The sequence below is a fragment of the Lissotriton vulgaris genome, chromosome 11 (assembly GCF_964263255.1).
Source record: "Lissotriton vulgaris chromosome 11, aLisVul1.2, whole genome shotgun sequence".
NCBI classification, from domain to species: domain Eukaryota; kingdom Metazoa; phylum Chordata; class Amphibia; order Caudata; family Salamandridae; genus Lissotriton; species Lissotriton vulgaris.
This window is the reverse complement of record NC_141699.1, coordinates 109,587,765-109,600,783: the sequence shown is the minus strand read 5'-3', so window position 1 is coordinate 109,600,783 and position 13,019 is coordinate 109,587,765. Positions and strand designations below refer to the sequence as shown.

The following is a 13,019-nucleotide window of genomic DNA, read 5'->3' as shown; positions in this document are numbered from 1 at the left end:
CAACCAATTCCCCGAAGAAACTGGAACAAAATTACCACCGACCAACTCCTCACATCGCTTCACCAAAACCCTCCTGCCAAATCATCGAACCCAAACCAAGCAGCCACCTACCTCATGCAATGGATCACCCACAGCACCGACGAACTAGCACCCTTGAAAAACCATCAAATCAAGCAAGGTAGCAAAAAAGCCCCCTGGTTCAACGATGACCTTAAGAAATCCAAGAAGTTCTGTCGCACCCCCGAGAAAGCCTGGAAAAAAAACCCTACCACTGACAACCTGGCCACCTTCAAGAACGCCACCCGCAAACACCACCAACTGATCCGATCCACCAAGAAATCAGCATTCAAGGATCGACTTGACAACAACGCCCACAACAGCAAGGAACTATTCAACATCGTCAAAGAATTCACCAACCCCACCGCCAGCACCAACGACATCACTCCCTCCCAAGACCTCTGCGACTCCCTAGCCTCATTCTTCCACAACAAAATCACCGACATACATAACAGCTTTGAAAACTAGTCCGGAGACCAATCCTCTCCAACTACCTCCGAACCAAAACCCCCCTCTAACAACGTTTGCGCCTGGAACCCAATCACCACTGAAGACACCATCCACCTGATGAACTCCATCCACTCAGGATCGCCATCCGACCCATGTCCCCACCACATTTTCAACAAAGCAGACTCCATTATCGCACCCCATCTCCGAGACGTCATCAACTGCTCCCTCAACTCCGCTACCTTCCCGGAAAGCTGGAAACATGCCGAACTCACCGCCCTTCTAAAGAAACCCACAGCAGATCCCACTGAACTTAAGAACTACCGCCCCATCTCGCTCCTCCCATTCCCTGCCAAAGTCATTGAGAAAGCCGTCAACAGTCAGCTCGCCGCCTTCCTCGAATCCAACAAATCCCTCGACCCCTCACAGTCCGGCTTCCGAGCCAAACACAGCACCGAAACCGCCCTCATCGCAGCAACAGACGACATTCGAACACTACTGGACAACGGAGAAACAGTTGCCCTCATCCTACTTGACCTCTCCGCAGCCTTCGACACAGTTTGTCATAGCACCCTCATACAACGCCTCAGCAACATCGGAATTCAAGGAAAAGCATTGGACTGGATCATCTCGTTCCTCGCCGGAAGAACCCAGAGAGTCCGCCTCCCCCCTTTTAGATCAGAGGCCACCGAAGTCATCTGGGGCGTACCACAAGGATCATCACTCAGTCCCACCTTCTTCAACGTATACATGAGTCCCCTCGCATCCATCGCGCGCCAACACAACCTCAACATCATCTCCTACGCAGACGACACCCAGCTGATCCTCTCCCTCACCAAAGACCCAAACTCCGCCAAAACCAACCTACACAAAGGAATGAAAGAAGTAGCCGAGTGGATGAAGAACAGCCGTTTAAAACTGAACTCGGACAAAACGGAAGTCCTCATCTTAGGTTCATCCCCCTCTGCCTGGGACGACTCATGGTGGCCACCGGTCCTGGATACCGCACCCATACCTACGGACCACGCACGTAACCTGGGCTTCATCCTGGACTCCTCCCTCTCGATGACCAGACAAGTCAACGCAGTCTCATCATCATGCTTCAACATCCTACGCATGCGCAAAAAAATCTTCCGTTGGGGATCCACCGAAACAAGAAAGACGGTCACCCACGCACTGGTCACAAGCCGACTGGATTACGGAAACACCCTCTACGCCAGAACCACAGCCAAACTACAGAAAAAATTCCAACGCATCCAAAACGCCTCAGCCAGACTCATACTAGACATCCCCCGCTAGGCTCACATTTCCGGTCACCTGAAAGACCTCCACTGGCTCCCCGTCAACAAGAGAATAACGTTCCGTCTCCTCACCCACGCACACAAAGCCCTCTACGACCTAGGACCCGAATGCCTCAGCACGCGCCTGTCCTTTTACACCCCCACCCGCCAACTACGATCGTCCAACCAAGCCCTCGCCGCAATTCCGCGCATCCATAGATCCACCATGGGGGGAAGATCCTTCTCCTATTTAGCGGCCAAAACCTGGAATTCTCTCCCCACCCACCTCCGCCTTACACAGAACCTCCTCTTCTTCAAAAAGCAACTAAAAACTTGGATATTCCATAAGTAAAGTACCCCCCTCCCTCAAGCGCCTTGAGACCCTCTGGGTGAGTAGTGCGCTATACAAATTTTGGAACTTGAACTTGAACTATCCTGTAGCAGCCAATTGGTCCTCGACAGGAAGCAGGAGGTGTGGAATTACATCAGAGTATCAGTACTGTAACCTTTGTCCTTAACATCCTTCTGCACATATTGGAAAAACTACACAGAATATTGTTGTGCAAACTGAAACTCATGTCCAGAATACTAAGGGAAATCTGCCATACCAATTTAAGGTCATTGAGCTTGGCAGCATATTTCTTAAACACACATGCTTTGGACATCTGAATATTGCTGAAGTTTGTATGAGCATTTTGAATGAAGCTAAACAACTACCCACTAGACCAGCTCGTTGCTTAATGTGGAAGAGGTTTTGCTTATGGTGTTAACTGCAATCCTATTATTTGCCAAGAAGAAGTGGTATTGCTTTGCGTGTTGTATCTAGCAAAAGTAGGTCTTTAATTCTTCATTTTTGATTAAGGGGCATCTTGTAGTTATTAAAGCCTACAGGAATAGTCAGTCTCAGATTCCTTTCTTCATTATTCTGGTGAATACATATTTTTTGGTTTTCATTAAGATCTGTACTCCTGTGAGGAGGCCATCTCCACCTTTGAAACACAATATAGTCTTGGCCAAATTATTGTCTTCTCTTTTTAAGCCTATTGACAAAGTCACACTGGAGCATATGTTTTGGAATGCGGCCTTCCTAGTGGGGCCACTTCTGTATGTAGGTTTAACAAGATCCAAACTCATGGGAACCATATAAGGTTTTCCATTATAAGAGGGTACCCATGAGAACAGAACTTTCATTTCTGCCTAAAGTGGTTTCAGACTTCCATATTAATCAGTCTATTTCTACACCAGTATTCATTAAAAAACATTGTCCCCAAAGAAAGAGATCCTTGCACCCTTAAGATGTTAGACATGTCCTTAGATTCTACCTAGACAGAACCAAAGTGATTCCATCTTCTCCACAACATTTTGTGAATTACAGCCCCATTAGAACTGAAATGCCTATGTCAAAAGACTCTATTGCCACATATATTGTTTTTTGTATGATGCGTTATAGAAGATTGGCAAATAAGACTTTCAGGTAAATCAAAAGCTCATTCTATAGGAGGTAAAGCAGCTTCTGCACCTTTACTAAAGAATATCCCTGTAGCTGATAATTGTGAAGCAGCAACATGGCGCTCAATCCAAATATTCACAAAACACTGTTGTTTGGATTAGTATTCCAGAACTAATTCCTACACGTGTAAGTCTTCCTTGAATAATCTCGCTCTTCTGTATTAAATTGTGCTCATCACAGAAAAGCTTGTATCTGGACAAGTTGGATATCAAGGCACACAGATAGCATGTGGAAATTAACAATATCTCAAAGCAGAACATCAATTGGAGCTATATGGGCGCTTTTATGGGCAAACATTTATTGCATGGCATTCACCCACTCCCCTTCCCTCATTCAGAGCCATGTTCCCCCTGGGCATCAAACCAACCCGTCAATATCCCCTGTAGGCTTGCCAAGCTCCCCACACCTATGAATAATCTCTTAAACAATTGTTACTGATTGCTATATTTCCTCCATTTTAGTCGTTGTTGCCACCTTTAGAGGGGAATGGACCTGATAAACTACAGAGATGTTTATGAATATTACCTAAGAGCCTAACTTGTAAGAGGAAGTTAGTTATTAACCAATCAAAGTGAGCCACCTTGACCTAAAAGACCAAAGGAGACACTATTCAAAGAGAATGTTTTCTAGATCAAAGTGTGTGATAATGTGTTGTGTTTTTAGCAAGTTGCAAAACCTAATTATGTCAATAGGGGCATCCAAGGGGCAGGGAAGTGAGTTCCAGCCTTAGATCTAATCAATGAAAGAGCATCGCCATCAAACCTTGCCTGTAAAAAGAAAGGAACCAATACCTGATTTGCTGCCTGAGCTTGAAGATGTCTAGCAGGCACCTTGTGGTTATAGTCATCATGCATATAACTAGGTGGAGAGCCATGTAGGACATTGCGACAAAAGCACGGAGCCTTAAATAGGTGTCTTATACAGATAGGCAACCATTTTAATTAGTCAATTTGAGTTGAAATACTAGTTGATCGACGATGGTTAAGATTTAGATGAGCTAGTGTTTTTTGAATGTGTTGAGGTCTAGCACTTAAATAAGTAGGCAAATGTTTAGAGTCACAGTAGTCCAGACATAATAAAATAAAAGCCTAGAGATTGGTCTTCCTGTATCTATCTGGAAAAAGAAAGACGATTTTCCGTAAGAGCACATAAGGCAGGATTGGTGGAAGTGCCCTACTTAGTAGCTCACGAATGATGTCACGTAGCATATTCATTTTCAAGGGCTCAAACCTCTATTTTATTGAAGAGAGTTTGTATTTATCAACGTGGCCAATCCAAATGAGATGGATTGTAGAATTACAACCTATTTTTGTAGGATTATGAGCAATTTGAATATGATTGACTTAATATCCAGTACGGGAATGCTACGATGTTTTTTGTACTCCAGTAATGCTCTAGTGTAAATATATTTACATTGAGCAGAGTAAGAGGCAGACCGCCTATGCTCAATCATTTTACAATGTCTCTTAGCTTCAGCCAGCTAGGGCCTATACCATGGCGTAGATGGATTTTGTCTGTAAGATTTCCTGCCCTGTAGTGGAATGGAGACGTCATCTAGAGCTGCTGATGCAAGTATTTAAAGACTCAGAAGCAGAATTCTGTATTGTGTAAATCTTTATTTGAGCTCAAACAAGGATGCACCAGTAAAGATGCAACCCATAGGAATACCCTTGCGCCACCACAGATGCGTCGCATTTAAAATGTGGCGCACCGTGGCACAAGGATAGTCAGATGTGTTTCACATCTTTTGTCGTAAGGGCAGCGCATTGCGAGTCGTGTCGCAAGCGTGATGCAACTCCAGCGATGCTCAAGGGCAGCCTATACCTTTTGTGCTGTGTCACTCCTTATGCCTGCTACAAGCAGTCGTAATGTTTTGACGCAGCGGGGTCGTAAAAGTGACTCCATGAAATCTTGTAGATTTTACTGCGTCACTTTTACGAAGCTTTCTTGCGACGGAACACCCAACCTGCACACATTATACCTGATGCAGGCATAATGTGCCTCAGGGCTTTACAACGTGACGCATCTCACTAGATGCGTCACGTTGTAAATAGGTCGCATAGTGGTGCATTGTTTACGACGACGCTGCATCACAGAAGTGACGCAACGGTGTCATAAAGATATCGCAAAGGGCTTGTAAATCTTACCCCTTGTTTCCCCATCAAAAAGAACTGAAGCTGTGGAGCAACTGTCTGTACAAGCCATGTGGGAAGATGGACGCTGCTGGCTTCTTACAGGAGCAACATTTAATCTGTTCAGTGTCTTACATATTTTCTGATTATATTTGAGAGGCAGTGTTAGGATTGATGCTGGAATATTCATTTGTTTTACAATTGGCTTAAATGGAATTCCAGTGTTTACAAATTTAATTCAGATTCCTACGAGGCAGAACTACCATTAAATGAAAGCACATTTTCCATTAAATATGATGTTGCCTGTTTCTAGAAATGTATATAAACAGATACAGATAAACCCCAAGTAAACATTGTTGGCATAAGCAATTAGGCCACTGAGTATTTATTTAAGAGTCCCTTAATTAGGACTAATGTCGATTAAGAAGATAAAGTCAATTAATTGGAAGTTGCAAAACACAGTAGTGTTACTTCAAATCATTAGTTTTCATGGGTTTTATGATCTAATGGAAAAAAGAAAAAGGTACCAGAACTGGGAGAAAAATTGATAGAACGGGTCTTTCAAAAACTCAAATCGTGCTATCTGACACAGTTTCTCCAATGCAATTTGTGGCTTTAGTGTAAATCATCTGGAGAAAGGTGGGAAAACTGTTTTGCGAAAACAAAGAAATAGTCTATAAGTAATATGGGGCCAGATATAGGTATCCAAATAACGGTCGTTAACGGCCGAAAATACCGATTTTCGGACATTACCGACCGGTATTTGGATACTGAGATGTAGGGCATCTTAAAATACAGATTCGGCAATTTTACCGAATCAGTAAATTTACCGATTTGGTAAAATTGCCGAATCTGTATTTTGAGATGTAGGTGGCACTGTCAACAGTGCCACAGGGCTTAAGTATTTGTTATTTACTACCAAGTATTAGTTGGTGGTAAATAACGAATACCTGTGTATATACAAATCTGTGCATGTACACCTGTGCCATGTGGCACACATACATGCCCTAAGGGCATGTAATTACCGAATCTGTATTTACCGATTCGGTAATTGCCATTCATTCCTATGGGCATGGAGGCACATAGGAATGAATGTCAATTACCGAATCGGTAATTACCGATTCGGTAAATACCGAATAATTCAAGGGTGGCAGGGTGTCACTTTGACACCCTGTTGCATCCCTGATTAGGGCTTGTGTGCCATGTGGCACACATACATGCCCTTAGGGCCCTTAGGGCATGTATGTGTGCCACATGGCACACAAGCCCTAATCAGGGATGCAACAGGGTGTCAAAGTGACACCCTGCCACCCTTGAATTATTCGGTATTTACCGAATCGGTAATTACCGATTCGGTAATTGACATTCATTCCTATGTGCCTCCATGCCCATAGGAATGAATGGCAATTACCGAATCGGTAAATACAGATTCGGTAATTACCGAATCTTACCGATTCGGTTAAAAATACAGAATATTTACCTACATCAAATTTACAGATTCTAAAATACCGAATTGGTAAAATTCGGTATTTCAGAATCGGTAAAAATGATTTACCTACATCTAGGTAACCAAAACATTCTAACTACACTGACAGCAGTATTGCAGGTCACATCCATCTTCCCATTATGAAGTATTTTTGAGTTCTACTGGAAGTAGATACCTCTTTTTTAGCAGATAAATTGGCATGAACTTTAAAGAACAGATGTAAAATACTGACAACAAAGGAAATCAAACTTCACCTACAGATCCTATGATATTATAACACAAATAAGCAAAACTCCTCGCCTGTTGACATTCATATTTGACCGTCATCCCTGTAAACAATACAGCATAATTTCAAATTACATTTAATGGAAAGAATGTTCAAAACTAAGAAAAAAATTGTCAAAAACATAAAGCAAAATAGGTCACTATTACAAACACCTTCTATAAGGAGTCAAACATGATATCTGCAACATGATATACTGTTTCCACCTTGGCACCAACTCATATTCCTGTTGACCTTCCAAGCAAAGTCATCTTCTCAAGCCACCTACAAACACTATCTCTGCTGACTTTTGACGGGAAGCATCCTTTACAACGCAACTTTTACTCCGCACTACCATTACGACACAGCTATTATAACGCAAGTCGTTACAACGACTTGTGCTGGATGGCGCTGTAGGATAGGGAATAGTTTAATTTTCTATCCAACACCTTCCCTACTATCCACGGGGACTGGAGTTGGAATAGAAAATTAACCTATTCCACTATCCAGCGCCCCCAACGCAAGTCGTTGTAACGACTTGCATTGTAAAAACTGCGTTGTATTGGCATGCGGAGTAAAAGCATGCATTGTGATGACATACATCCCGTTTGACCATTCACAAGATTCTGATTTTATGAGAAAGGATAACTACATTTATGGTTCTATAGCCTAAGAAATTCACACCCAGCTTTTCCTTGGAAAAAATGTAGAATTCTGGTTCATGGTCCACTGCAGTTGTGAATGAGACCAATACTATCACTTCTATGAACTAGTCCCGCTAACCTTCAAGAGATTCAGGAAAACTCTTCTATGTGCTTCTTAAGGCGCTCCATGATCTTAAGATCCCTGCAGTGATTGACTGCTTATGCCAGGGCCGTGGGCTGTAGATTGTGAAGTCACCTCCCCCCATGTAACCATAGTCTCTTCTTTCCCCCACCAAAGCATACCAAAGTTACTTCTGGAAAGGGTGCATGCCGGGTTCCGAGGGGAGTCTGTGCAAAGTCTGCATCGGAAGAGAGGAAGAGGAAGGTGTCAAAGCCTCCAGCAGGTGTGCCGCAAACCATGACGAGCGTTACTATGGCAATCTGGGAGCACTCAGGTAAGGCTCTGTTCGATAAGACTTTGGCCACAGTTCACAATGGATGCTGAAAAGCAACTACTTGTGCCCTGGCATTGGGGATGGGTGTATAAAACGACTCCTTTGTAGTGGGAGGTTTTGCTTTAGTGAACTACTGTTTAGCCTAGCTATAGATATGCAAAGTCAGACTCCAAGCTCAAGGGGGAAGCAAAAGTGAAAATGAGAAAGTTCATGAACTTTCAACCATTTGTTAATGAGGATGTGGGCTAAAAACAGAACATTAATTTGCTACAGATGCCAAGGATAAGGTAAGTGATAATTCACATGGCAGTATATGTCCTGTTGTCACAAATGAGGGGTCCGAAAAAAATGACCACTTTCTACCATCCTACCACCACCTCTAATGTATGCTGTTAAACAAATGGCATGATGACGATTTAATTAATGTAGACTTTATTTATGTCGCAAGTTGCACACACTCAAGCTCTACAAAACTCATAGATACACATTGATTTGTTTTCATTCGTGGAACCATCTTTTTTTATCCTTTCTATATATTAAGTTTGAAGTTTGATGTTTTAATTTCACAGATTTGTAAATTGCATTTTGTAGTAAACGAGTATTACTACGACTTTACATACTACAAAATTGCCAATGGATGAAATATATATGTGTGTGTGTATATATATTTGGAGTGAATAAAACTCATTACAGTACCCCATTTAAATCTGCTGAAGTCTGCTGAAATTCCCATCGTAGGCAACCATACCATACCTGCAAAACGGAATACGCAGTTTATGTCCTGACGTGCACCTGTGGCCTTAATTATATAGGCAGTACAAAACAACAGGTGCACGTCAGGACCCTGCAGCACATCAGGGCCATTCTACACTCCGACCCAGCTTATCCGGTGGCTCGCCATTTTCAAAGCACACACAACAAGGATATAAATTGCCTAACCTACTATGTAGTAGCATCAGTCCCTAAACCTAGGCGAGGAGGCAATAGGGAGCTTAAACTCAGACAGTTGGAATCCAAAATGATCCTCGAGTATGACAGCAAATGGCATAATGGGCTTAACAACACAGAGGATTTACGCAACTTTCTGTAAAATATATTCATGTAATGACAGCCCCCGACACATAATAGCATAACATCCACTTTAAAATACCCCTAGGTAGTCAGGTTCCCTGTTACCTAGGGAGGCACTCAGTTGCTTGAATTCCTGACCTATATCTCTTGTTACTATGATATGAATCTCTGTGGCTAGTCAAGTTTCTTGTTAGCCACAAATTTACTATCTACAGTATTCCCCCCGTCCCCCCTCTCTTTTGTGTATATTGACTAATTATTTTACTAAAAAATCTTTATGATATTACATTTTAGCACTTTTTTACACAGGGTGTTTTTCACTTTTTTACATGATAATTTATTATACCAGTATGAAATGTTTTTATAGTGCTTCTTTTATATTGACAAAACAGAGATGTTTATCTAAATTGTCAGATTAAGCATTCATGCATTCTATACACAGGTTGTTTTATCATGCACTTTATAGCACCTTAAATTTTCTCCTCTTGCACGAGTTGTTGCGCCACATGCATTTTAGACACAGATCCGATGGAATTAATATTTGCACGTTGCATTTTATCTGCCTTCCTATGCCCAAATGATTTTTTCAACATATTGATGTGTGAGCGCCAAATACAATAGAATTTATACTGGATTTATCCAAGTATGTCGCAATCAAAGTGGTTTTAATTTAAAATGTTAAATTATTCACATTCCGCTAAGTTATTAATTTTGTGTAACTTATTTGCGTATTTGCACTTGATGCTCTCCAAAATCAGAGTATGTTGTCCATGTCTATGGACATGTGATCTAACTGATGGCGAGGGTGAGGCGGGTCTCACTGCATTATAAAAATGAAAAAGATACACTGGGTCATTGCAAGTGAGCAAGGGCTTGTGAAGCCCGAAATGCGTATTGCCCTCTTTTACCAGCTGGTTATGCAATAAAAGATACCTGTGAACTGATTTGGTGGTCCGTCTCCTTCCTTGCCTCGCCGGTCCGATTGGGGTTTGGAGGTGGCGTTGTGGAGTTTCACTTATATATATATATATACACATACATATAGATATATATATGTGTATATATATGTGTATATATATATATATATATATATATATATATATATATATATATATATATATATATATATATATATATATCTAACAAGTGCAACCTCCCAGGCTCCAACCGTAGCGACCCAGGAAATCACGCAGATCCAATGCAGCTTTTTTATAGGCACAAGTTTATTTAAGAGCTGAACCAAACAATCTGACGCGTTTCGGGCATCCGCCCTTGCTCACAGACAGTCAGTGTTGGAAATGGCCAAATTTAAATATCCTATGCTTCACAGTGAAAGTGCATTTTTTTCGTTTTTTTGCTTAGTACCACGTGATAATTGAGAGAGAGGACAAACTACCAATACTTCATATTGTAGTCTGTTTTCCAAACATTTACAAAATTAAATATCGGAAATGGGATTCAATTCATGGTTAAAATCCAAACATAGTGCGACATTGTTAAAAAGTGTAGTTCAAGAAAAGTAGTGGAAAGGAAATCAATGCATAAAATGCCTATATTACATTATACCAAATATTAACAGTCAATGCCCCAGCATATAGATTGATATTGCAGTGCAAAAATGCGCAATAAAGTGCATAGTGCATAAATTAAAATCCATATCCATATAGACGCAATAAAAAATAATAACAGTTGTATGTGCAAAATACGCAGTATTGTAAACATCTCATATTGCGTCTATTCATATTATGTGCAAATCAACGCTGTTTGTAAACATATGACTCATAGCAGCATATTTATAGGGCAAGGACTATGTAGTATAGATAACCACAAACTACTGATGTCGCATATCCGATTTTGTAATGTATATTAAGGAAAAACTGAAAATGCCTATTGTCTATGTCCTCAAAAAACTAGTGTTGCCCAAAAGGAATAATAAACAGAAATAATATAATTTCAAACCACCATAAATCACTATCAATCCCAGGAAAAAGAATTAAGTGCATAAACCCAACAAGGAGATTTTAAAATTAATCATATGGGGATGGGCGGCAGCCCACCGAGACTCTGTTGCCAAAAGCAATTTTGCGGACGGACCAGTACAAGACATAATTACAAAAACACATGTAGATCCTCCGTATTATTAAGTCCATTAGGGGATCTGCTATCCAGCTCAAGAATATAATGCGATTCCATTCTTCTAAGCATCTTAACCCTATCTCCGCCCCTTCTTGGTTTTTCTATTGCAGAGATAACATAATAGGACAGGCACTCCAAATTGTTATTGTGGACAGCCCTGAAGTGCCTGGCCAACGGGTAAGCTGGGTCATTATTTACGATGGCTCGTAAGTGCTGAAGAATTCTAACATGCACCGGCTGTCGTGTACTTCCGACATATCTCAGTGCGCATGTGCAGGTTAGAACATAGATAGCGAATTCAGTTTTGCAATTATATTGACCCATGATCTGAATTGGGTCAGGACTGAACGGCGTATAATACTGCCGTGTACTTTTACCAAATTTACAGGCCCTGCAGGAGGTGCAGCGTTTAAAACCTGATCTGGATTTCATCCATTCCTGTTTCTTCCTGAGTTCTGGAAAGTCATGGCAGATATGTGACTTGAGTGAGGGGCCCTTCCTGAAGGTAACAACAGGCGCTTCTGCAAGTTGGGGTTTAAGTACTGGATCAGTTTTAAGGACTGGCCATCTCTTAGTTACGATGGATCTTATTTGTCTGGCCTGTTTGCTGTAAGAGGTTATGAATCTGGGAGTCGTGGTGTTATCATCCATCGTTTTAGATAACTCACCAGTGTTTTTTGTCTCCATTAAAGAGGCACGGGATCTACATTTGGTTTTTTCCACTGCTATTTTTAACACTGATTCGCGATAACCTCTTTCCCGAAACCTGTCCAGTGCTTCATCAGTGCAGATTTTGAGATCAGACTCTGTGCTGCAGATTCTCTTAATTCTTAGGAGCTCGCCCAAAGGGATATTGTCAACCACATGCCGTGGATGCGCACTGCTGGCATGGAGGATACTATTGCCAGCAGTGCTTTTCCGGTGTAGTTTTGTGGCTAGCTGGCCATTGTGAATAAAGACTCTCACATCTAAAAAGTCAGCCTCACAGTCACTGATTTAGCTCGTGAATTTTAGATTTTCATTGTTGACATTGATGGAATTAATAAACATTTCTGCACTGTCCCGATCCCCCTGCCATAACATAAAAACGTCATCAATATAACGAAGCCAAAGCAAAACATGATCAGAAAAATCTTTGGCGTGTTGCCGCCTGAGGACCTGCTCCTCCCACCAGCCCACGTGTAAACACGCGTAGCTGGGAGAGAAACAGGCCCCCATGGCAACTCCACGCTTCTGCAAATACAAATCACTCCCAAATAAAAAGAAATTGTTATTAAGACACCAAGATGTTAGCTCAATTAGTACTTTGTTATGTTGGTAACAGTTCATGGGCCTTTTGCCAAGAAAGAAGTCCAATGCCTTCAAGCCAGACCTGTGCTCTATGCTCGTGTAGAGCGATTCAATGTCCAAAGTAATCATGAGCATTCCATTATTCCACGGGGTATTTTGTATCTTAGCAAGAAAATCCCCTGTGTCTCTCACATATGTAGGTAGGTCCTGGACTAGGTCTTGCAGGAAGTAGTCTATATATTCTGTGAC

The 13,019-nt window shown here is 41.6% G+C and overlaps 1 protein-coding gene across 1 annotated transcript in view; it reads left to right on the top strand.

The window, feature by feature from the left end:
• LOC147679066 (serotransferrin-2-like) overlaps positions 1-13,019 on the top strand; it is a 189,369-nt gene that overhangs the window by 161,742 nt on the left and 14,608 nt on the right. Inside the window, exon 13 of the mRNA XM_086944711.1 lies at positions 8,117-8,273. Within this exon, the coding sequence (XP_086800837.1) occupies positions 8,117-8,273 (157 nt within the window). The remainder of the gene's footprint in view (positions 1-8,116; positions 8,274-13,019) is intronic.